Here is a 21,364-nt window from a genome sequence, read left to right on the forward strand (position 1 = left end):
AGGTTAGCCTCGGTGGCTTTATCTGCCAAAGTTGAGCACCTCCTTGCTCCTGCAGCTGTCTAAAACTGCTAATGGTGTGGTTTGTTGCTGCCCGTTGATCATGGACACTTGGCTTTGACTACAGCTCGGGCAAATTGCTGCTGTGTCCCTCATGAAGCAGGGCTGCTCTTTGTTCCACAGCATGGGAATAAAAATTGGCAGGGACCTCTGGAGATCTCAGCCCACCCTCTGCCGAGCAGGATCCCCTAGAGCAGGTTACACAGGATAGATAGCATCCAGGAGGGGTTTGGGTATCTCCAGAGGAGACCCCACAGCCTCTCCGGGCAGCCTGTCCCAGCACTGTCACCTCCCAGCAAAGAAGCACCCCTCAACTTCAGACAGAAAACTTTTTTTTTTGGCGACACTTTTATTTAGCAAAGAAACAGAACAAACTCTTATAAGGATGAACTGCTGGCACGAGGGCGTGAGGGCCAGCCCGAGAGGGACAGGCGTGGGGTACAGGGGCAAGATGGGGGCTGCGGGCTCCATTTTGTCCTCACAGCCCCCGGGGCCTCCCGCCCCGCCGCGGGGCCCATTCGGATGGGTTCGGGTCCGTTCGGGTCCGTCCGGGTCCGCTCGAGTCCGTTCGGGTCCGTTCGGGTCCCTTCGGGTCCGTTCGGGTCCGCCCGTCTCGGCCCGGTCCGGTTCGGCGCCAACCGCCGGGGGTGTGGCCGGGAGGTTCCCCAACCTCTCCCGAACCTTCCACCGCCGCCGGATTGGCCCCCCGCCGCCCATGACGTCAGAGCGCGCCCCCCTCTCTCTCCCTCCCCCCCTCCCCTCCCTCCCCCCCGCATCCCTCTCCCCACCCGCACCACCGTGACGTCACGGTCAGCCCACGGGCGGCCTGGGGGCGGGGCCTCCCCGCTCAAGCCCCGCCCCCGGCCCCGCCCCCGGCCCCGCAGCGCGCCCAGTGCCGGCCGGTGCTGCCCGCGCCCCAGGTACGGCACCGGGGGGGGGGGGGGCGCGGGTTTTGGGGGGATTTTGGGGGGTTTTGGGGCTCGGGACGGGGATGGGGCGCAGGGAGGGCAGCAGGGGGGGTCCCCCCGTGGGCAGCTTGGGGAGCATGATGCAATCCCGCATCGCCATGGCTACCGCATCTCCCAACTTAGGGCTGCGCCGTGCCCGGGCACGGGAAGTCCTTGGGGCGGGGGGGGGCATGGAAAAAAAGGGGAAAAATTAAAAAAAAAAAATTTAAAATTTAAAAATTAAAAAAAGACGCGCACGGGAAGTGTGGGGGGGAGTTCCTCTTGTCCCCATAACCCCGCCACGCGTGTCTCTGCTCACGGGCCGGCCCCTGGGAGGGACACACGGACGGACACACGGACATGGACGGACAGACGGATGGACACAAGGACACGGACGGACACACGGCCTCCGAGCCTCCCCATGTGGCTGGAGCGTGGCTCCGAGCATCCCGTGCCATGGGGGAAGGGGGGAAAATCCCGAGTGGGGTGCTGGTGGTGGTGCTGCTGGGGGTGCTGGTGGTGCTGGGGGTGCTGGGGGTGAAGGGGGCTAGGACATGGTGGGGAAGGGAAGGACCCCCCCAGGCAGCGGGTGCTGCTGCATGGAGGATGCTTCCGGACAGGAAGCCTCGGCAAAGGCTCGCTGTGCGGCTGGCAGCACGCCCTGCAGCTGGAGACGGCTCCCCCGGCCACGGCCCCGTGGCAAAGTTTGGGGTTAGGTCGCTGCCAGGGTGTGGGGGACGTGGTGGTGGTGGTGGTGTTGGCTGGGGCTCCTGCTCAGCATGCTGCCGGCTGCTGGCTGGGGATGGTCCTGGGGTGGTTCTGTCTTTTGGGGTATTCGTGTCTGCGTGCACAGAGTGAGGATTTCCCATGCAAACCTTCCGGGGTAGGAGCCCCCTTCCAGCTCTGCAGACCACCAAAATCAGCGATGTCCACAGTGACACCCACCAGCAGGGCTCATGGCCCCAAAACGATGCTGGAATTGTGGGTTCTGGGCTGGATTTCCTACAAACGGCACCAGCGATGCCTGCTGGAAGCACATGTCCTTCGTAAAAAGCACTGCACTTTGTGTAGTTCGGGGTATTTTACGTAGCAGCAGTTGATGAAGTATCTCAGTGTGTGTGTACTTATAGTGTAAAGGCAGCATCCGTAGGGTTTTTCAGCTGATGTGCTCTCTGACCGCCCTTGGGGTATGCTCAGCGCAGTATTTTTAGTAAGTTGTTGTTGCCTTCACGTCGCTCAGCACGAATTCCTCCTGCCGCATTCCTCGCCCTTCGTGCAGTGGGAGCTGAAATCAAATATTTTGGATTCTCTCCTCTTATCTCCTCTTTTCCTGCTGACCTTCCTTTTATGTTGCTTACCAGAGGAATTAGCTCAGAGGTTGTCCTGCCGTCAGCAGGACGACGAAACGTGTAAATGTGTCAGGTGGAAATAACCCCAGACGTGTGGCAGGCTGCTGGGCACTGACTGAAGTTGCTCATTTTGCAGCTTTTGGAGCAGATTTTTGGAGATGTGTTTGAAAATTCTGACTTTTTGGCTGCAGAAACAAACGTTTCAGGTTTCCAGGCTGCTTGTGGTGTTCTCGTTCAGGTGATGACAGGTGGAAAGCCCAGTGCTGAGGCTGAATCAGAGCTGCCTGGGTGGGAGCGTGATCTGTGGAAGTTTTGTTCAGCTGATAACCGGTGAAATGCTTTCACACAACAAGCAGACCTTAAACCCTTTTCCCCTTTACCTTCCTCATTTCTGGGCCACAGGCATTGCGACATGAAACACTTGTGTTGCTGCAGAGCCCAAAAACCCACCCATGTAGTGGCAGTGCTCGAGCAGAGGAGCCCTCGCTAGGTTAAAGCACTCCCTTTTGCCTTCCCCAGCCTGGTGGGCTTGATGGAGCGAGCCCCCCGATTGCTGCCATCCGTGCATCACCTAAGGGAAATATTTTGTGAGAGGAGACCTGAAAAGCCTCTAGGAGCAGTCAGGCTCCTGGTGGGTTCCTTATTGCCCACGGTGAGGGTTTGTCACAGAGCCCAGGGTGCTGCCTCACCACTGAGGAGCCCAGGCCACCCAGCTCCAACCCCCTGCCATGGCAGGGATGCCTCCCGCCAGGCCTGGTTGCCCAAAGCCCCATCCAGCCTGGCCTTGAACACTTCCAGGGAAATACTTCTGTGTCTCACTCGTTTCTTGCTTGATTTTGAGGCCATGCATGAGCTGACCCTGTGCCTGTTGTGAGGTACCGAAGTTCCTCTTGAGGTTTGCCAGCTCTTTGCGGAGGTGAGGAGGGCGCGTATTGATTCTGGTGCTTTTTGCCGTAGCCTCTCCCCCAAGCAGCCACACAACTTGCTTGTTTTGTCCTCTTCATCTTTGCCCTCTTTCATTGCAGTGTCTGAAATTGGTCTCACAGCGAGATCCGTAAAGCTGTTTAAACATGTGAGTGCTTTAAGGCCGCTGGCCTAAACTTCGCAGCAACATCCTCCTGTCTTTAAAGTGCAAGCCGATACCCTTCCGGGATGCAACACATGCTTTTAAGCCGTTCAACTTCAGAAAATGATGCTTGCTGCATGCCTTTCGGGCTTCAAAACGCTGCACTAAACTGACCACAAGCCTTGTAATCTGTGGCTGTCTTGTCATCTGCAGTGTACTCTCTGATTTGCGTTGTGATTCCCAAACGCGCTGCTCCTGCAGACCAAAGCGTTTGGCACGCTAGCGTCAGAAACGCTTTTCCCCTCAAAGATCACATGCGTTCGTCCACGTGCAGGCAAAAGAAGAGAATAATTAAGGAATTACGTCTAGTCTGTTTGCAAACTGCCTGCCAGCTCAGCTGCTTTGCCGAGTGCTGTTCAGGTGCCACGCTCAGTTTTGCTACCAAGGCGCCTCTCAGAGTTGCAATGGGCTGTGTGTGCGGTGACTCTGCTTAAAATAATTTTACTCCCTAAAGCTTACTGCCTTGGTTTCTCTGTTAGTGTGTTGGTGTTTGGGATGCATTATCTGACGGGGTAAATAAGAGCACAAGAACAAACTTGCCCAAAGTATGCGCTCTGTGAGCGCTCCCCCAGCGCGGTCTGTGCGCTGAAATTATTTCATTTCCTTGATCAAATGGTTGACTCACGCGAAGCACAAAGCGTCGAGCATGTGGAAAGCACAATGGCAGTCTAATAAACTCCCTCACCAGGTGTACAGTTTTTAGGGATGCAGGCTGCTAGATGGGGTTGTCCCTTCTCCAGGAAGAAATGAATCACCCTGCATCTGCCGAGCTCACTGGGATTGGGTCTCAGCATCATCCCACTGCATCCGATGTTCTGCCTGCCCCTATTAAAGCATTATTAGCTATATAGGTTATGCCTCAGTACTGATAGCTTCATTAATGACCAATGGCATATTGAGGAGGTAAGAATATGAAAACCTTTCACGAACTCGTATTTATACTACAGCTGTCTGGATTTAATTGACCTCTGTGTTAAGGCTCTGTGCTGAGCATTTGTCTGCCAAGTGGGATGTTTTTTGGGCGATGACTAAACACGCCAAGTTGTAGGAATATTTTTGGGAAACAGGACTTGCTTGTGAAAAGCAATAGCAGACATGGAATAAACTTCTCTTCCCTGCAGTTTTAAATTCTGCCGTGCTCTGTGCTTCCTACACAATCGCATCCTTGAGGATCCGCGGTCAGTCGTTTACACAAAGTGACTATTTCCCTTCTGCTATCGCTTCAGAGTGCTCCTCTCTCTCTCCTTCTCGTGACCTTGAGGAAACTGTTATTCTTCTTGCCAGCTGTATTTGCTGTGGCTGGAGGATAAGGGCTCTCTTCCCATGCACAGGCTGAGGGCTCTGCTGTGAAGCGAAGGAGATGGGCTTGAGTTCAAATGACACGCAAGTTTTTGAGGAATGCGTGTGCTGATAGATGTTTTCTGTTGGTGTCACAATTCTTAGGGATGTTACTCACGACAGACCCAAACGAGCAGGTATGAAATTGCAGAATATTGCCCTAAGGCTTATTAGACCAAATACACATTACAGCACCCTGTAAGATTAATTTGGTAATTCATAAACATGCATATTTTTGTTAATACTATAACAAACCTGCTGTGGAGCATGGAAGATGAAGGCAGCCTTTGCCCCTCTGCCGAAGGGCTCCCTGGCTCGGGCTGGTGACGGGGAGATGCTGACATCCCTTGGGTGCCCTATGGGCACCGGTGTGGGTTTGGCAGGCTTGGAGCAGACCATGGCCTGGTGGAAGAGCCCCTCCACCAACTCTGAGGCTATTCCAGCAAGCACTACCTGCCAGCAGACTGCAAAATAAACTCAAACCGTGGTATCTGTACTTAGGTAGGGGCAAATCAGGTTTTGAAGCTCTTAGAAATGGGCAAAAATATCTGCTTGTAGGTTCACGGCTACTTTGTCTACTGTCAGTAGACTTATCCGAGCATAGGGGTGTGGGTCATGTGTTGGTCCTGTGTCCTCAGCTCTGGTTTCAGTCAAGATCTGGGAAACTGAAAATCTTTGTACCTTGATCTTTGTAGGCTTCCCCTTAGGCATGCTATTCCCATGCACGCAATTTAATCAGAAGGCTTCTCTTAACCTTTTCCTGAAGGATTATTTCTTGTTCCCAGCTGGCTTTTAGAAGTGCTGATCATCCCCATCTCCTCGCCAAGCAGTAGGGAGAATCTCTGACTCCAATAACAATAATTAAACCATTAACCAGTTCGCAGGGTGACGTTCTGCGACGCTTAACCCTGCCCTTTACAAAAAGAAACTTGAGAAACCCTCCTGCCTGCTACAGTTTAACTCATGAGGCAGTTTTTGTGTGGCTCTTGCAGTCAGCTGAATGCACGTATGTTCAGTTCATTCATGACCTGGTAGTTGTAGGACAACTGTGGGTAGAGAGATGTGGAGCTGGATTTGGCTCTGGAGGCCACAACGTGAGTTATGCTTGCGTTTTTATGTACGTGCTAACAATGCTGTGCTAGTTGCAGGGTAGTCAATGTGTACAGTGAAATTCTGGGCAAGCATCCCCATCACCTTCTTAAAAGGTAGCATAAGGGGTATGGGAAACATAACCATAAGGGAGCACTAGCAATATGTGGGGTAGCAGACCCAATACCCGGTGATGGAGGGAGAAGACACCAGGCAAGTCAGTAAGGACTTCTACTCCTGCTGCCTTTGGGAAGCTTTGCCTCTTCTCTTTCCAACCAGGGAGGGAAAAAAGGAAAAAAAAAAAAAATGATACATTTGTCCCAGAAGGGTCATTGCATTTCGGTGTAGATTATTGCCCTGGTAATGCAATAGCTGCTTATATGTAAAAATTTGGCAGGGGCATAAGCCGTTTTTAGAGCTGATGGCAGTGTCGTACCCCTTGTCGTGAGACTTTACACGGCTCTAGCTCTGTCTTCTGGTTTTGCAGCCTTTATTAGGTTCCCGAGTAGTCCCGAAACCTCCAGGGGTCTTTGAGGCAGTACTCAGTGCTTCGCTTCTACCTGGCAGGTTCCCGAAACCTTTAACTTCGTTACCCTTTCTTCTGCCCTTTCAAAGCCATCATCAGCTGCCTTTAAAGCAGGCAAAGGCAAGCTGTGAGCCTGACAATGCCTTGCAGAACAAAAATAACATGCTTTGGTACTTTTTTATCTTTTATATTGATTTCTTGCTCTATCACCGCAGCTAAGTGCTTGCATTAAGATACAGGAAGGGATCGCTAATGTTATTTCCAAAGGTTTTTCTATCATTTTTTTTGAAGTTGACCACCTAACTGACTTGTTTCTTCTGCCTTCAGTGCAGATCTCGTTTAGATAACTTATTTGGGTATAAGCCCTAGTTGAGTAACTGCAAAGCTATGGTGAATTTTCAGTTGTGCAGGCTAAATGCTTCTCAGTTTTACAGAACACACATCAGGCTCAAATGATGCACAAACCTAGGTGTCAGCTGCATGTAGTACAGGTCAGGTCTCTCCGTGTTTGTGTGGACTGGCTTTGCCTGTCAAAATAGATATTCAAGAAGCTGTTGAGGTATAAATCTGAGTCCTCAGGGACATAGTTGGTGAGAACATGGGGATTTCGCCAGGTCTTAGCCACCATTTAGAGTGTGTAAAATGATCATTTTGGAGTGATGGATGTGTATGCTTCAGTGCTGTGCTTCCTTTGAAGGAGACAGCTGTACCTGACCCTACAGTGCTGGGGACTGTAAGTGGATTGCCAAGCGTGTGCATGCAGCAGATCATCAGTAAAGTTAAGGGGTTTTCTACCCTGCTTCCCCTTTCATTTTTCCTTGCTGTGCCTTTTCTCTCTTCTCTATTTTTCTCTTTATCTCGTTTTCCAGCATTGCCTTGTAAAAGCTGATTCAGCAGGTGCTCGGGGAGGTTGCTGTGCAAAACAAGCGAGCAGGGCTGGGGTCTGTGCTGAGCCGACGGAGGAGTCCTGGGCTCTGATCGGCAGGCGAAAGATGTGGTTCCTCTCTGCCAGGAGCCCAGCCAATCCCCACCTTAAGCTATTCTCATCGTGAACAGGATGTTAAACAATTTTTTTTTCTTTCTCTGTTCTTCCACCACGTAACAGTTGCTGCGTGAGGTTGTGAACTTGAGCATTTAGCTTCCTTCATCAGGAATAGCAGGTCTGCCTAAACGAAAAGTCCCTTTTTTGTCGTTTATTTTAGAGATGGCACACCTGTTTGGAGGACTTGTGTTTCATGGTGATAAAAGCATCGTGGAACAACAGCCTCCAGCCACCAGCATCATCTTTTAATGTTTACAAATTTGGTTTGTGGAAGAGGTTATTTTGGACAAAAGCATGTTTTGCTTTTAATATACATGAAAAATAGAGTCATGGTGGTGGCGAGAGACTGGTGGGGAACTTTCATAGAGCTGCCAACTTTATCAATAAGCAATTTTGTTGTCTGCAACATGCAGTATCCTACACGGTCTCTACGAAACATATACAAAATAGGTGCACCGCAGAATGCAAAGGTTTGGCGTTGCTTCCTGAGCAACTTTTAATATATTACTATTCATGCCATAGGTGTGCACAAAGTTCTGCTGTGGAGGCTAAAGAGCTTAGCTTTTTCCTAGGGTTTGATGAGTTGCCTTACAAGAGCGGCTAATGAAGCACAACTTAATTCTTCCCCATCTTCCACTCTTGGCAAAATATTAGTGCTTATAAAATGTAGCGTAGGTTAGGTTTTCACTTTGCTGTTAGCAGAAAGGAGGAAGCTTCATTTTCCCTTATAAATCACTTCCTAATTATCTAGCAATGTGTTTTTCTATATAATGAATTTAATTACAAGCTCTGGGCATCAAGTTAAACTGTTTGGAATTATCAGAAATGAAAGTCATTGAAATTCAGTCTTGGGCTGCTGTACTCAAGGCTTGTCTCAAATCACTGCTAAGGACTTAGATTATTCTTTTTTACAGTACGATGCGATTTAATGCTGAGAGGTAGGATACTGATGGGTATCCCCTCTGTCTTCTAAGGTCTTTATCTGCAGACTGACTGTTGTTGTGTAGTAGTTTTCAGTCATATTCACCTGAAGCCCTGTGTTTAGCTTTTTTATAATTTTCCGTGTATTTCTTTTCACTGTCTCTGGTTCTGTTAGAGTATTTTTGCAGATAAAATGAAGCATTTAAGTTGCCTTGTCATAGGATCACAGAATGGTTTGGGTTGGAAGGGACCTTTAATTTCATCTGGTTCCAACTCCCCTGCCATGGGCAGGGACACCTCCCAGCAGACCAGGTTGCCCAAAGCCCCATCTAGCCTGGCCTTGAGCACCTCCAGGGATGGGGCATCCACAGCTTCACTGGGCAGCCTGTGCCAGGGCCTCACCACCCTCTGAAGGAAGAGTTTCCTCCTTATATCTAATCCAAATCTCCCCTCTTTTAGTTTAAAGCCATTCCTCCTCGTCCTATCACTGCACTCCCTGACAAGGAGTCCCTCCCCAGCTTTCCTGTAGGCTCCCTTTAGGTACTGGCAGGCCGCTGTAAGGCCTCCCCAGAGCCTTCTCTTCCATAAGCTGAGCAACCCCAGCACCCTCAGCCTTGCCTTCGTAGGAGAGGTGCTCCAGCCCCTTGATCATCTTCATGGCCCTCCTCTGGACTCATTCTAATACATCCATGTCCTTCTTGTGCTGGGGGCCCCAGAGCTGAACACTGGGGTCTCAGGAGAGCAGAGCAGAGGGGGACAATCACCTCCCTCACCCTGCTTCCACGCTTCTTTTGATACAGCCCAGGATACGGTTGGCTTTCTGGGCTGCAAGCACACATTGCTGGCTCATGTCGAGCTTCTTGTCAGCCAACACCCGCTAAAGAAGTCTATCTTTAGTCCCCAGCTGTGCTTTCTCTTGATAGTTCACTTTGTCCTCCTTCACCTTAAGCCCTGCACTCTCACAGCTGGCTTGGACTGAGTCCATCCCTGGGCCTGCATTTATCAAGACAGAAAGATAGCGATGCTTCTTAAATTCCACTTCATTTTGTATTTTGAACATCTTAGCTCTTTTTTGTTTCTGCTCTTTACAGCACAATAATCTGTGAGTTCATGCTATAATAATTATATTTAAGACATCTCTACAAGCTAGCTCTGCATGACATTAACATACTTTGTATGACCTTCTGTTATTTAAGGTTTGTGTTTTTTTTGCCTGCAGTTCTTGCACTTTCCCCCATATCCTTTCTCACATGTGAAATGCAGTGTGTACAATGCATTTCATTTTGGCCTTATTTGAATAGCGTTCTATAATTTTGCTTTAAAAATAGGGGCACCTTTCTCTTTATAGGGAAGAAAACCATTGTGCTGGAATTTCCTGCTGGATTCTGCAGGTGCCTGCATTTTTTGTATTGTGGACTTGTAGAGAATGGCTTGGCAGCTGTCGGATGTTGCAGGCAGTGTTTTTACTTTGAGTAACCTTTTTAAAGTTCTTAGAAAGAATCGGCGATAAGATCACAGCAAGCTTTACCACGACTGCCTTTCCCCTTGGTTGGTCTTTCTCACCCGAAAGCAAACAAGAAGACACGAGGGACTGCATCCTGGAGCAGGGTCTTCTGATGAAGCAGTACTTATGAAAGTGCTGCCAGCATCAAAGGAAATCTGCAGGTAGAATTGCTTCCTTTCCCAGTTAATCCAGGATTCAGTGATCCTTCCAGCAGCCCTTGGTAGGCTGTTGACTTGGTGCCCCGTATCAAATGCTGGTTCTTGGCAGCGGAGCACAAAGCCAGTGTAGGGTCACTCACAGGTACATCCTAAAGCTCTTCAGGCCCCCCCTGGCTCTCAGCTTCTGTAACAGAAATGCTGCCAGCTGGCTGCCCGCTGGGCTTATTAGCAAATCTGTAAATGAAGTGCTGCCAGGTGCCCGTGTTGTACAGGAAGGGAAAGGAGGGGGTGATGAGAATGAGGCGTCTGTAAGAAATCTCCTGCCTCCTCTTCCTCTGCCCCTTTAGTAGGACATGTCTTCGCTTCTGACACTGCTTGTCATCACTGGGCAGGAGAAAAATCCATCTTGCCTTCCACTGATGAGTTTTAACTCCTTTGTCCCATGGAAAAGAGAGTAAGATCTGAATGCTTCAAAGGCAGTTGCTTTTCTGAGTGATGAGCACTGTATTTTTTCACTGTTTTGAAGGCAGGGGGGTTGACAGGACTTAGGTCTGTGTCTCATGAGTCAATCGTTTCATCAAGGAAATTTAAAAATTCTTCAATGCAGAGACTGTGCCAAGAAAGCATTTGCAGAATTTGTTAGCTGCAGGGTTTTGTTCTGAGCGGCATGCTGCCATGGCCTAACGGTGGTACCCTAAATATTTTTCCTTCTTCTCTTCTCCATGTTACTTTTCCCACCGTTCTGAGAACTTCTTTGGTACCTTCTTCTGTTTCAAGCCAGCAGTCATTCGTGCTTGCCTGACTCTTTTTGATAGCACAGCTGTGTGTAGCGAATGGTGCTGCTGGGCAGGATACTTGGCATCTTAAAATGAAGGCACCAACTATCCGTGCAGCTGCAACCCTGATGATTAACTCATGTCTTCCAGGGGTACAGCAGGAGAATGCAAAAGTTTCAAGAGTGACTTCTTGTAGTGTGGCTGGCTGTGTGAAGAAACGGCAGCAAGATAAGCTGTGGGCTGGGTTTACAGGGACAATGTGAATCTTTTCTTTCTTTAGGTAAAAGTGTAGAAACTCACTCTTTTTGAGGACCTTAGCTAATGCAGTGTATTGCATGTGTTTTTCTGCATCTTATATTCCACTGGGGAATTTACCATCTCCCCTGGCAATCCCTGCTCAGTGGAAATCAGAGAAGCACTCAAATAAATAACGTGCAGCAACTTGCCTAATGTTGACTTGGTTGTGTAGGTGTTTTTTCCATGGGATTTAGTTTCCCGAGCACAAGTGGTCCTCCAACAGGTATTGTTTACCCATCTGAACATGGGTTGTAGGCACACAGCTCAGCAGGGCATCTGGTTTTGGTTTTGTGTGCTCTGTTATCCCAGTACTCATCAGTATGGCATAATGTAGTGCTGCCTTTGTGACCATCACCCTCGCTTTCACAATCTGCCTCTAATTTCTCAGCTTTTTATTGGGTTACTGCATCTAGTCACCGTGTGGACACCAGATAACCTCTTTATAGCTAGCCCTGTTTACTGGATAACTGTGCATGGTGCTCTCTTGCCTAGAATGGTGTTTCAGGTCTTTATGGGGCAGTTTACAAGCTTTTGTACATCAAGCTAGTAAATGCAAAGAAAATAATTAAGAGTTAGAGGTGTCCTCTACTTTCTGTTACGCTCTTGAGATGTCCACCAGGCTCAGAAAGGGTCAGTGACACTGCTGTGGGGTGCTGGAGGAAATGAAGGTTCAAGTGGCTCCACTTGCAACTCTTTTTATTGCTATTTTAATGCTTTTTATGTTTATATATGCAATTACATGATGGGGGTATTTAAAAAAAAAAAAAAGGCTCACTCTGCTGAAGCAGTGCAGTACCCTTGAACTCTGCTGCTGGTGCTGGGTGCTCATCATGGTCATGCAAGACTGGGCTTCTCTGTCCTTTGGACTTTGTTGGCTCTGCTGCTAGAAAATGATGTGTGTGGCGGGGATGCGGTGTTTTCATCAAGAAGGCTCATTACAAACGGCTTCAGGGACCAGGCCTTTATCTTCTGTGGGTGTAAAATGTTGGCTTGAGTGATAAGCACAGTCTGAAATTAGAGAAGTTACTTTATTAACAGAGGAATTTCGCAGTCCTTGCTGCAGGTGGCACTTGAATGAGAGGAAGGAGACCTGAAATGAAAGCTGTGGTCTTTGTGGCCCTTTGGACTTAGCTCGTGGCTCCTCCTTTCTGGCAGCTCTCTTTAGCTTCCCAGACTGCTTATTGCTGGCTTGCAACAAATAAGCTACAGCTAGCAATATTTTTGCAATTGTGATACCAGCAAAGCTTTTGAAAAAGAGAAAAATTCCCATTAAACAGTAGCTGTTTAAGTACTTTCATACTGCTGGGTGAGGTGGGGTTTGGAGCAAAGCTGTGTAGGAAATGCTGTGTGTCAGCCTCACTTCCAAAACAATCAGCCTGCTGCTCTTCCGCTCTGTGTGTGTGTGTGTGCATATTTCCATCCAATGCAGTTTGCTACAATTTTATCCTCTCTTCTGCCTGATTTCTTTCCCACTTTAAAAAAAAAAAAAAAAAAAAAAAAATCAGTTCTGAACAGCCCAGAGGGAATTGCTGGTGTCCTTGCACATTTTGTAGTTCTGTGCTATTCCAAACAGAGCAGTTGAATAAACCTGAGTGCTTTGCCTTTTTTTTTTTTTTTTTCTCCTCCTCCTTTGATTTCTGTAAATACTTTTGCAATGTGCACTTTACGACTCCAACACCACAGCGCTATAAGCTGGCAGCCGTGATGAGCAGCTCTGTGGTTGCTGGATAATAGGCGCAGCAGCCGGGCAAAGGATACCACGTCGAACGCTCGATTCCTGGAAAATGCATGCTGCTGCAAAAAGCATTTTGTCGTACCGCTGATGGGTACTAGCTTTTCTGCTGCTAATGGGGACTCTGCAGTGCAGGGAGACTATTATTTCTAGCTGGATGTATCCTTCTGGGATCCAGAGGTGATGGTGTACCCCTTTTCCACCTACTCTCAGCACTTGCGTGCTTTTATTTGAGTGTTTCCAGTTTGTTTTTTCCCACTTGGCCATCGTCCTCAGTGCTCTCCCTTAGGCTAAAATTGTCCCACAGCACAGCACAAACTGTTGACCGCAAAGGGATGAAATGCATGTGAACGTCCTAATCTTAGGACATTCAGATCCTAATTTGAGCTTGTTTAGATCTGCTGAAAATGTGAATTGAACTGCAAGGATCTGTGATTTGTCTTTATCGTCTATGTGATGATTAGATTCTGGTTTAATGAGGTATGGGGCATCAAGCACAATTAATTATTCTGTTTTGCAGAATTCTGAATTCTTTCTCGTATTTGTTTCTGTTCTGAAAAATGCTTCAGTTACCACAGTTGTGCTTCAGTATGAAGGCAGTCACGGCTGAAGGATTTGACAAGGAGTGGGAGGGATGACAGGAAAAGGTAGTGGCATGAAATCACACCCTAATTAACTGGGCAAAGCTTTCCCCTACTCCCTTTGTTTTCAAAGTTTCTGAAATACCATTGAGGTTAAACTGCTTGAGACTGGCTTCTACCCTTTGTCCTGCCTTTTTTTTTTTCTCCTCACACTTCCCTGAGTTTTGTACACATCATTTATTTCTAAGCTTCCTTACGCTTGTGCTGATGGTGAGCATGAAAGCTCAGCACTGTTGAGTCCTGGTGAGTCAGCAGCAGCCGGGATGATTTGCCACTGCTGCAAGGTGGGCTGAAAATCTGCATTGCTTTGCTAGGGATACAGTTGCAAAATGAAGTTTAAAATTAGTTTATTTCATTTCACAAAAAAAAAAATGCATAAACTGCAAAATCTCCAGCACTTGTTCTTCATATGGTTTCAGATAAAACAAATGGACTTGCACTTTCAGATCAATATGGACTGTGGTTTCCTGTAAAATTCCTTTCACTGCCGACATCAAGCATGCTCGAGTCCTAAAAGGCAGAAAAAAGAATCTGGGGCTGGTGGCAAGCTGGAAGACAAAATGTGTGTGAAAGTGAAAGATTTGGGAACATTGAAGCCATCTGGATGGCTTTGGTGAAGGAGACAGTAATAGCTAACAACTTTAGTTACTGGTGCTGCCTTCCCAGTGTCAAGCAGCCGAGCATTTGCAAACAGTGGTGTGATGGTCGTGTTTTGGGGTGAGGGGCTGGTTGGATTTTCTGAGGAGGGAAAAGAGGAGTCACCTTCACAGTGGTAAGGATTGGGAAACATCAGTTTAACTAGAAAACATCATTCACCATTTTCAAAATCAAATATCTAAAATTAGGCTTCTAAGTCCTAATTTAAGGACTGAGAAAGTGGCTGATTTCCAGGAATGCCGAGCAGCCAGGCCTGACTCTGTGTTGCGCTCAAAAGTCAGGACAATTATTTAGTTGCCTATTTGGGGATTTTTTTGGAACTCGACTTCAGGCACTTACATTTGATAAATGGGATCTGTTATTTTGGGGAATTCTGGAGCAGCAGAATGAAAGCCTCTTGCTTAAAGGGAGCAGGCCCCTAACGTGTTGAGCGTTCAGCCCAAGATGTTTTGTTGCTGTGGCTGGGTTTGTTTTAAAAAAAGGTGGTGTGGGGCAGGGGGTGAGAACCTTCAGGCTTCCGTGACTGGTCTTTGGACCTGGAAACTGAAGTTACTCCAAGGAAAAAGTCAACATGAAGATGGACCAAGAATTCTTAGATCAGCTTTTGGCATAAACCCACCAGAATGTGTTTTCTGTTGAAAGCGTAGGAGAGAATTTCCTTTGAAGGGAAGAAGCTGGTAAAACACTGCAGTTTTTAGTAGCTCTTCAGTCGGGGAGTCGTGATGTGCGTAAAAGAGCAGGTTCTCAGTATCTGTAGGCTGTACAAAAAAACATTGATAAACAAATAAAAATCAACAAGAAAAACACAGCTGAGCTTAGCCTTTGGCCTGTATTTTCAGCTGCCAAGGGTCACTCATGGCCAGACCGAGCAGCTCAGTATCATTCAAATTTTCCACCTGCACTGTATTGAGGATATGCGTGGACACACTAAAAGGAGACTGAACATGCAAAACATTCTGTAGATGTCCAAAAACCCTACTTAGATAAAGTCCAGAGGATTTAAAAAGAAAAAAAGTATTTTTAAGACAGAGCTCAATGTGGTTGGAGCAAGATGAAACTTTGGCCTTTGTTGTGTTTGCGTTGGAGAATTGGAAGTTCCGTAATTAAAAGGACATGGGAATAGTTTTATGAAAATCAGAGTTGCCTAAAGATGCCTAATAGCTTTAAAAATATGGAGAAGGTCAAAGATGTGATCTCTCAATGGGTTTGTTGCTTCTTTGGAACAGTGCTTGGTTATACTTGAAGGCAAAGGCCAAGTTAAAGTCATATCTGCTCTGCATTTCATGTTCATATCGACAGTCCTCCTAGGAATGGCTTTGTACTCCACCTCCTGTTCCAATTTAAAAACATAGGATTATTTTTCTCATGAACTGTGTCATCTGAGGAACTTGAATGTGTCCATGCTCCACACCACCTAGTCAGTGTGAATTTTCCCTCATTGATACGATGAAGCATCAAACCTCGGGAGGTCAGGGACAGAACAAACAAGTCCTGGAAAAGTAACCACAGTATTTTTAGTATCTTCTGTCCAAACCTTTCTTCTCCCAGAAGCTGTGCTTTGACGTGCTCAACCCTGGCCTGTTGGTGCTGACTGCAGCTTGCCTCAGCCATGGCAGGTGGGGCCATGCAGCCAGCTGCAGCAGCCAAGGCCACAGCCTCTTGTCAGCCAGCTTTAGACTTCATCTCGTTTTGAGAAATCAGTGGTTGTCTGGGCTTTTGGTAGCTTTATGAAGTGTTCTTGTAATATATCATCTGCAACAGGTACTTTACAGCCTATCAGTACCGTATCTCTGCCTACAGCATGCAAGTCATAGAAGAAGTTGTATATATACCAAGGAAACTGAGACTTGGTACTTTAAAATATCGACCTGAAATAATGACACATCTCTTCCTAGTGTGAACAGATTAGCAGGGTACACGTTTTTTCTCTGGGTTTGGAAAGGTGTTTATTATTTTGACAGGGAGGGACTTTTTTCCTTCATCTTACAACCACGCAGCTGCTTTCTCCAGGCTGACAAGGCCTTCACCCTTTCTTCTCTCCCAGCTTGTTCGTTAGCAGCTCCCTTTTTGGATTTCTGCTGGATTTTTGTGGCAAAACACAAAGTGACATCTCACAGCCTTCACATGTGCTGGTTGGTGGCTTCCATCCAATGCTTTTAACCTCAATTTAGGTTCCAAGTGATGAGGAGAAATAGCCTGAAATTGCACCAGTGGAGGTTTAGGTTGGATATTAGGAGAAATTTCTTTACTGAAAGGGTTGTGTGGCATTGGAACAGGCTGCCCAGGGAAGTGGTTGACTCACCATCCCTGGAGGTCTTCAAGAAACGTGTAGAGGTAGAGCTTAGCGACATGGTTTAGTGGTGGTCTTGTCAGTACCAGCTTAAAGGTTGGACCTTTAAGATGATCTTAGAGGTCTTTTCCAACCTGAATGATTGGAAAATGATGTGTGTCTGTTTTCACAGTCCCCTGAACTATGACTTTTGGTAGGTTGGGTGGTCACCTGTGAGTGGGTAGATGTCTGAGCCCTGAATTCTGACCAGTCCTCTGGTAATTTTACTTCTGCCACTTAGTATATTTTAATACTTCTGAAGATTTTCATAGTAACCTGAAATTTCCTGTAGTTCTACCCTGGAGGTTTTGACTGAAGAAAAATATTCACACATTTGGCTCAACTTAGGCACAGTGTTGGTGAGCAGAGATCCTGAGGGTGTTTGTGCTCTAAATCTGAGCAGCAATGGATCTGGGCACATCACAGACTTCTTTTTCCTAGTAGCCTTAATGGATTTTTTTGATGAATTTTGAACAGCTCACTTACAGTCATAAAAAATGATAGGGCAAGAGAAAAGAGGAGCTGGTTTCATGCTACTGAGCATAACTGATAAATCAGGTCATTAGGATGGAACCTTTCTTATCTTCGTTTAAGATGACCTTGATGGGGCTTATTTAGGTGCACTACCGTGGTCTTGGTGTGCCAGGAGAGCATTAAAAGTGCAGTGCATTCAGAGTGTAATGGAGAGGCTGGTAGCAGAGAGGACGGTTCATTTCCTGGCCACTGTAGATTAGGAAAAATAATGTATGTAAGTGTACCTGTTTTAAAAAGCAATGTAACATAATTGGGTGATTTTTTTTTTCCCTTTTCTCACTTTAGGTACCAAATTGTATGCCTTGCTGTGGGATGATTTCTGGATAAAGGAGCACTGCTAGTTATCACTGGTGTATGTGACAAGCTGCAGGATTTGTTTATTTTCAGTGTTAGGAAATGTGCTGGTTACAGTGTTTCAAATAGCAACTGGTTCAATTTTTCTGGAAGTTGATGTTCCTCTGAATTGGGAAACTATTCCAGTTTCAAAAAAGAGCCCTTGTAGTTGCTGCAGTTGAAGCAGTGTTTAATGTTGTGCAGTTATTGGCAGGAGACTTGATGCATTTTCGCATGACCCCCTCTGGAACAAAAGCAGATTGTTTCGCTCTGTTTGTGCATTATACAAATGAGTTCCTTTTGAAATAAATTCTTTTTCTGCAAAATCTTGGAAATTGACACCAGGAGTAGTTCTTCCTTCGCTGCTCCTTTTACAGTCTGCTGTATGCTAACAGTGCAACGAAAAGCTACTTGGGGTAGCAGCTCCCTGAGGTGAAACCCCTGCAGAAAGCCTCCTGGTGGGGATTGAATGTTTCTTCCAGTTTTATGAAAAGGGCTGGCCATGGAGTTTCGTTTCTTGCCTTCTTTGCTATAGCAAGGTGTGCTTTCTTTGTGCTTTTGCAGTTGTTTCATTTTCATATCTGAATTTTTATAGGGTCCAGCAAACAAGAATAAACAGCACATCAGTAATGAACTGAGCTGAGTTTGTATAACAAGTTGTTGTTTTCAATCACGTTCTACTATCTGAAGTCTTTGTCTTCAATGAGAGAAACTGAGGTTAGAAGCAGGTTATGTTTTATTGGATGAATATGTAACTAAATTGTTGCTGGATCAAAGGAACAACTGACAAATTGAGTAAGTGAGGGTTTCAAACAGTAAAATAATTTATCAGCTGAGAAGTACTTTTCCTGGAGATATTTAATAGCTAACCAATTAAAAAAAAAAAAAAAAAAAAAAAAACCTCTAAAGAGAAAAAGAAAGAAGCATGCTCTGGATACTTTTATTTCTTTTCCTTGGAATTTAGGTACTTATTTCTAGAAGTCTTCCTGATATTCGTGTTTGTGCTAGCATAGAATAGCTTTCTTAAACGCCACTATTCCTAGGATACCAGCATGCAGGGGGCATTCGTAATTCTTGTCATAATTGGTGCTGTAAGGCAATCCAAAAAATGTACATTCTTGTGAAGTGTGTACTTATTTGGACTGGGCTTCTTCGGGATTCTTAGTTGGAAAATACAGCTGCTATGAACCAGGATTACAAGAGTCTTTTAAGGCTTCTGATGATTTTAATTGACCTCTTTATTATTATTATTTTTTTTTCTGGTGACAAAATTTCAGGGAAGTTTCTTTGTGCTTGTGTAGTCCAAACCAGTAAAAAATAGTTTGTGCACACAGATTAGAAAATCCTCTTCTGTGCGTGTCCCTGAGACTGCAGTGGGGCAAGATGGGCTTGGGTTGCAGCCAGAAATCCTCTAGGAGCACCGGAGCCTCGAGGTTGCAATGGGGTAGGAGGGACATGAGGTTTATGTAGAACAACAAGTGATGTAAATGCATCTTGTACCACCACCACCCCCAAAAAAAAAAAGAACTTATTTGTTGTTGGCAGTGAGACATAGACTTGCATAATCATTTCAGTTTTCACTGTGGGTATGTTGACAGCTTATGTGTCGCTTACGTTATTTCCATGTAACTGAAAATTGCTGTTAATATGAGTACTTAAGGGAAGAGAAACACTAAGAAGTGAAAATTATCCTGCTGAACACGGGCAAAATTCTTTTAGTGAAAGCTCAGTGCATCTGTTAGAAGAAATTGGAAGGAATTCTGGACAGAAAAGAGGAAATTGGAAGGAGTTTTTTTTTAAATCAAAAGTAAATTTTCTTCCCATTCTCACAAGAACAATTTCAGAACAATTTCATGCATTTCTTTCCTGCTTTAACCGTAGGGAAGCACAGCAAACCCATGTACTGCAGCGTGCCAGGTTTTCCCAATAAATATTGGCCATGTAAGGAGATGACAGATGACACAATCACTTTTCTGTACTGATATTTGATGAGTTTTATTTCACAATGTTTTGCCAGTAAGGAAGTTGTGGAACTGGGGATGTTCATGCTGTGAATTGCAATATTTTCCTCCCTCGCCTCTGCAACCCTCTATGTCATTCATTCCAGAGTTGTTCATCTGTTAGTTTTATGGGCTGTTAATCATAGCTGTAATCAGTCACCTATTCATAAAAGTGATAGCAGAGCCAGTTTTTACATTTTTTCTTTCCCTTCTTTCTCCCCAGCTAGTGTTGCCAGCTATTTGAGGTTCTTTGTTAAAATAGCTTCATAGTATTTATTTGTGAATTTCAATGTTGCTGCTTTTCTTAAGGTCCAAGCCTCATGCTCCTCTTTGCAGAGGGACCTTGCAAGATGTCATCTTGTATTTGCACTCTTAAATACAGAACTAGAGGGCACTTCAGGTTAATCTGAACTTACAGTTTTAAACCATTTTAATTCTATATCCATAATTAAATAATTCAGTAGAAAACACAGCTTTTTACACCAGTAGTTCTCTGACACTAGAGTAAGCTTTCCACACTTGATAAATGCTAGTAATGGCCAGTACCTGTCTGCAATTTTTGTGTAAGTATTTTCTCTGTTGACCTTTACAGGTGATTCTCAGATGATTGAAGTGTTTCCATGAGCTGAAGAACTAACTTTCTCTTCATCTTTCCATTTCAACAGATTGTAGAATGGAACGTCTAGATAAAACAATCAATAGCTACCTTGACGTTTGGCTTGGACCCAGAGGTAAGCTTTTTCAAAAAATAAAACAGTAGGACTGATATGAAAGCGTAGACACCAGAGCATAAGAAAACACATTTCTAGCATCCTGATTTCAAAAGGTGACCACTTTTCTTAGTATTGGCAGAACATCAAAATGTGTGATCCTATAATAAATGAAAAATTTCTACTCAATGCTTGCAATTTTCTGACCTGAAGAGCAGCTACTTGTTCAGCAATGCTGTTCTTTTTACTACCAGTTAAGTGCCAGTGTTGTTAGCCTTGGTGACCTACTTATCTCACACAGATCTTTGCACTTTTTTTCTTAGAAGTTAATAATAGATTGTATTGGGGAAGAAAAAAAAAAATGTGTTTGAATTTGCATTGTGAAATAAAACTACTCTTGCCCTTTTAATTAAAGCTGCTCACCAAGTTTTCACTGACAAAAAATCTGTAATTTTTAGAAAGCTATGCTTTTTTGAAAACCTCTTGAAACAAGCTGTGGGTTTGGTGGGTTTCTCACTTGGAAGAGGTTCACAGGTGGAGAGCAGAAATCCTGGTCAGTGTGAAGAAGGGAGAGGCAGTGGGACCGGAGCAGGCGATGCCCTTGTGGTGGGGGCTTTCTTCCAGGATTCAGATGATCCTGTAGGCAGTGTGCATAGCTGACCCCTGTGATGTTGCTCAGTGGCTTGTGCTTTCTTCTTCTGGCATCTTTCCTACTGCTTCTTACCCTCTTTCTCTGTCCAAGTGAAACTCCTGCAGTGATGCTGCCCCTTCCTTGGTGGCCAAAGTCCACCAGGGAATTCCTGTTCTGCTGTGGAGCAAGCCTCCAATTCTTCAAAGTGTGTTTTCTGTTTGCTTTGAGTTGCTTTGTGCCCTCTTTGTGCTCATCTTCATGCTGAACTTGTTCAAATGATGTGATAAAACTTCCAGTCTGTGCCCGCATGTGGTCTGTATTTGCCATGTCTTGAAAATGAAGGCAGCAAATGCAAACAATTCTCAGGCTTTCTTAACTATTTCCCAACCTACATTTTAAGGCCTCATTTCGTACAGTCAAGATCCACATTTGACGCCTTTAAAAGGAAGACATTGTTGGCTTATGTAAGCTTCTGGTTTATGGTAAGCACGGTTTCTGTCCTTTGGGCAAGAATCAGGTGAAGGGAGTGAAATGCCGTGCTGTTACTGGGCTTGGACCATGCACTTGTAGGTCAGCAGTGACTGTGTAGAAAAGTGTCATGTGCTTACCTCTGAATTGCTCTTGTTCTGATCAGTTTATGTGCTTTTTCTGAAGAATCAACATTTTG

The 21,364-nt window shown here is 45.7% G+C and overlaps 1 protein-coding gene across 3 annotated transcripts in view; it reads left to right on the plus strand.

The window, feature by feature from the left end:
- Positions 1-885: 885 nt before the first annotated feature.
- The window catches only part of ELOVL5 (ELOVL fatty acid elongase 5), a 35,638-nt gene continuing 15,159 nt past the window's right edge, over positions 886-21,364 (plus strand). The window contains exons 1-3 of one of the 3 annotated variants that reach the window (XM_084516271.1): positions 3,197-3,269; positions 3,379-3,425; positions 20,022-20,087. In XM_084516271.1, coding sequence (XP_084372397.1) covers positions 20,030-20,087 — 58 coding nt within the window. In that variant the 5' untranslated portion in view covers positions 3,197-3,269; positions 3,379-3,425; positions 20,022-20,029. Of the gene's footprint in view, positions 978-3,196; positions 3,270-3,378; positions 3,426-20,021; positions 20,088-21,364 lie in introns of those variants that run through there. The other 2 variants (XM_084516270.1, XM_084516272.1) reach the window with 2 other exon arrangements.

Source organism: Aythya ferina (genome assembly GCF_964211825.1).
Source record: "Aythya ferina genome assembly, chromosome: 3".
NCBI classification, from domain to species: domain Eukaryota; kingdom Metazoa; phylum Chordata; class Aves; order Anseriformes; family Anatidae; genus Aythya; species Aythya ferina.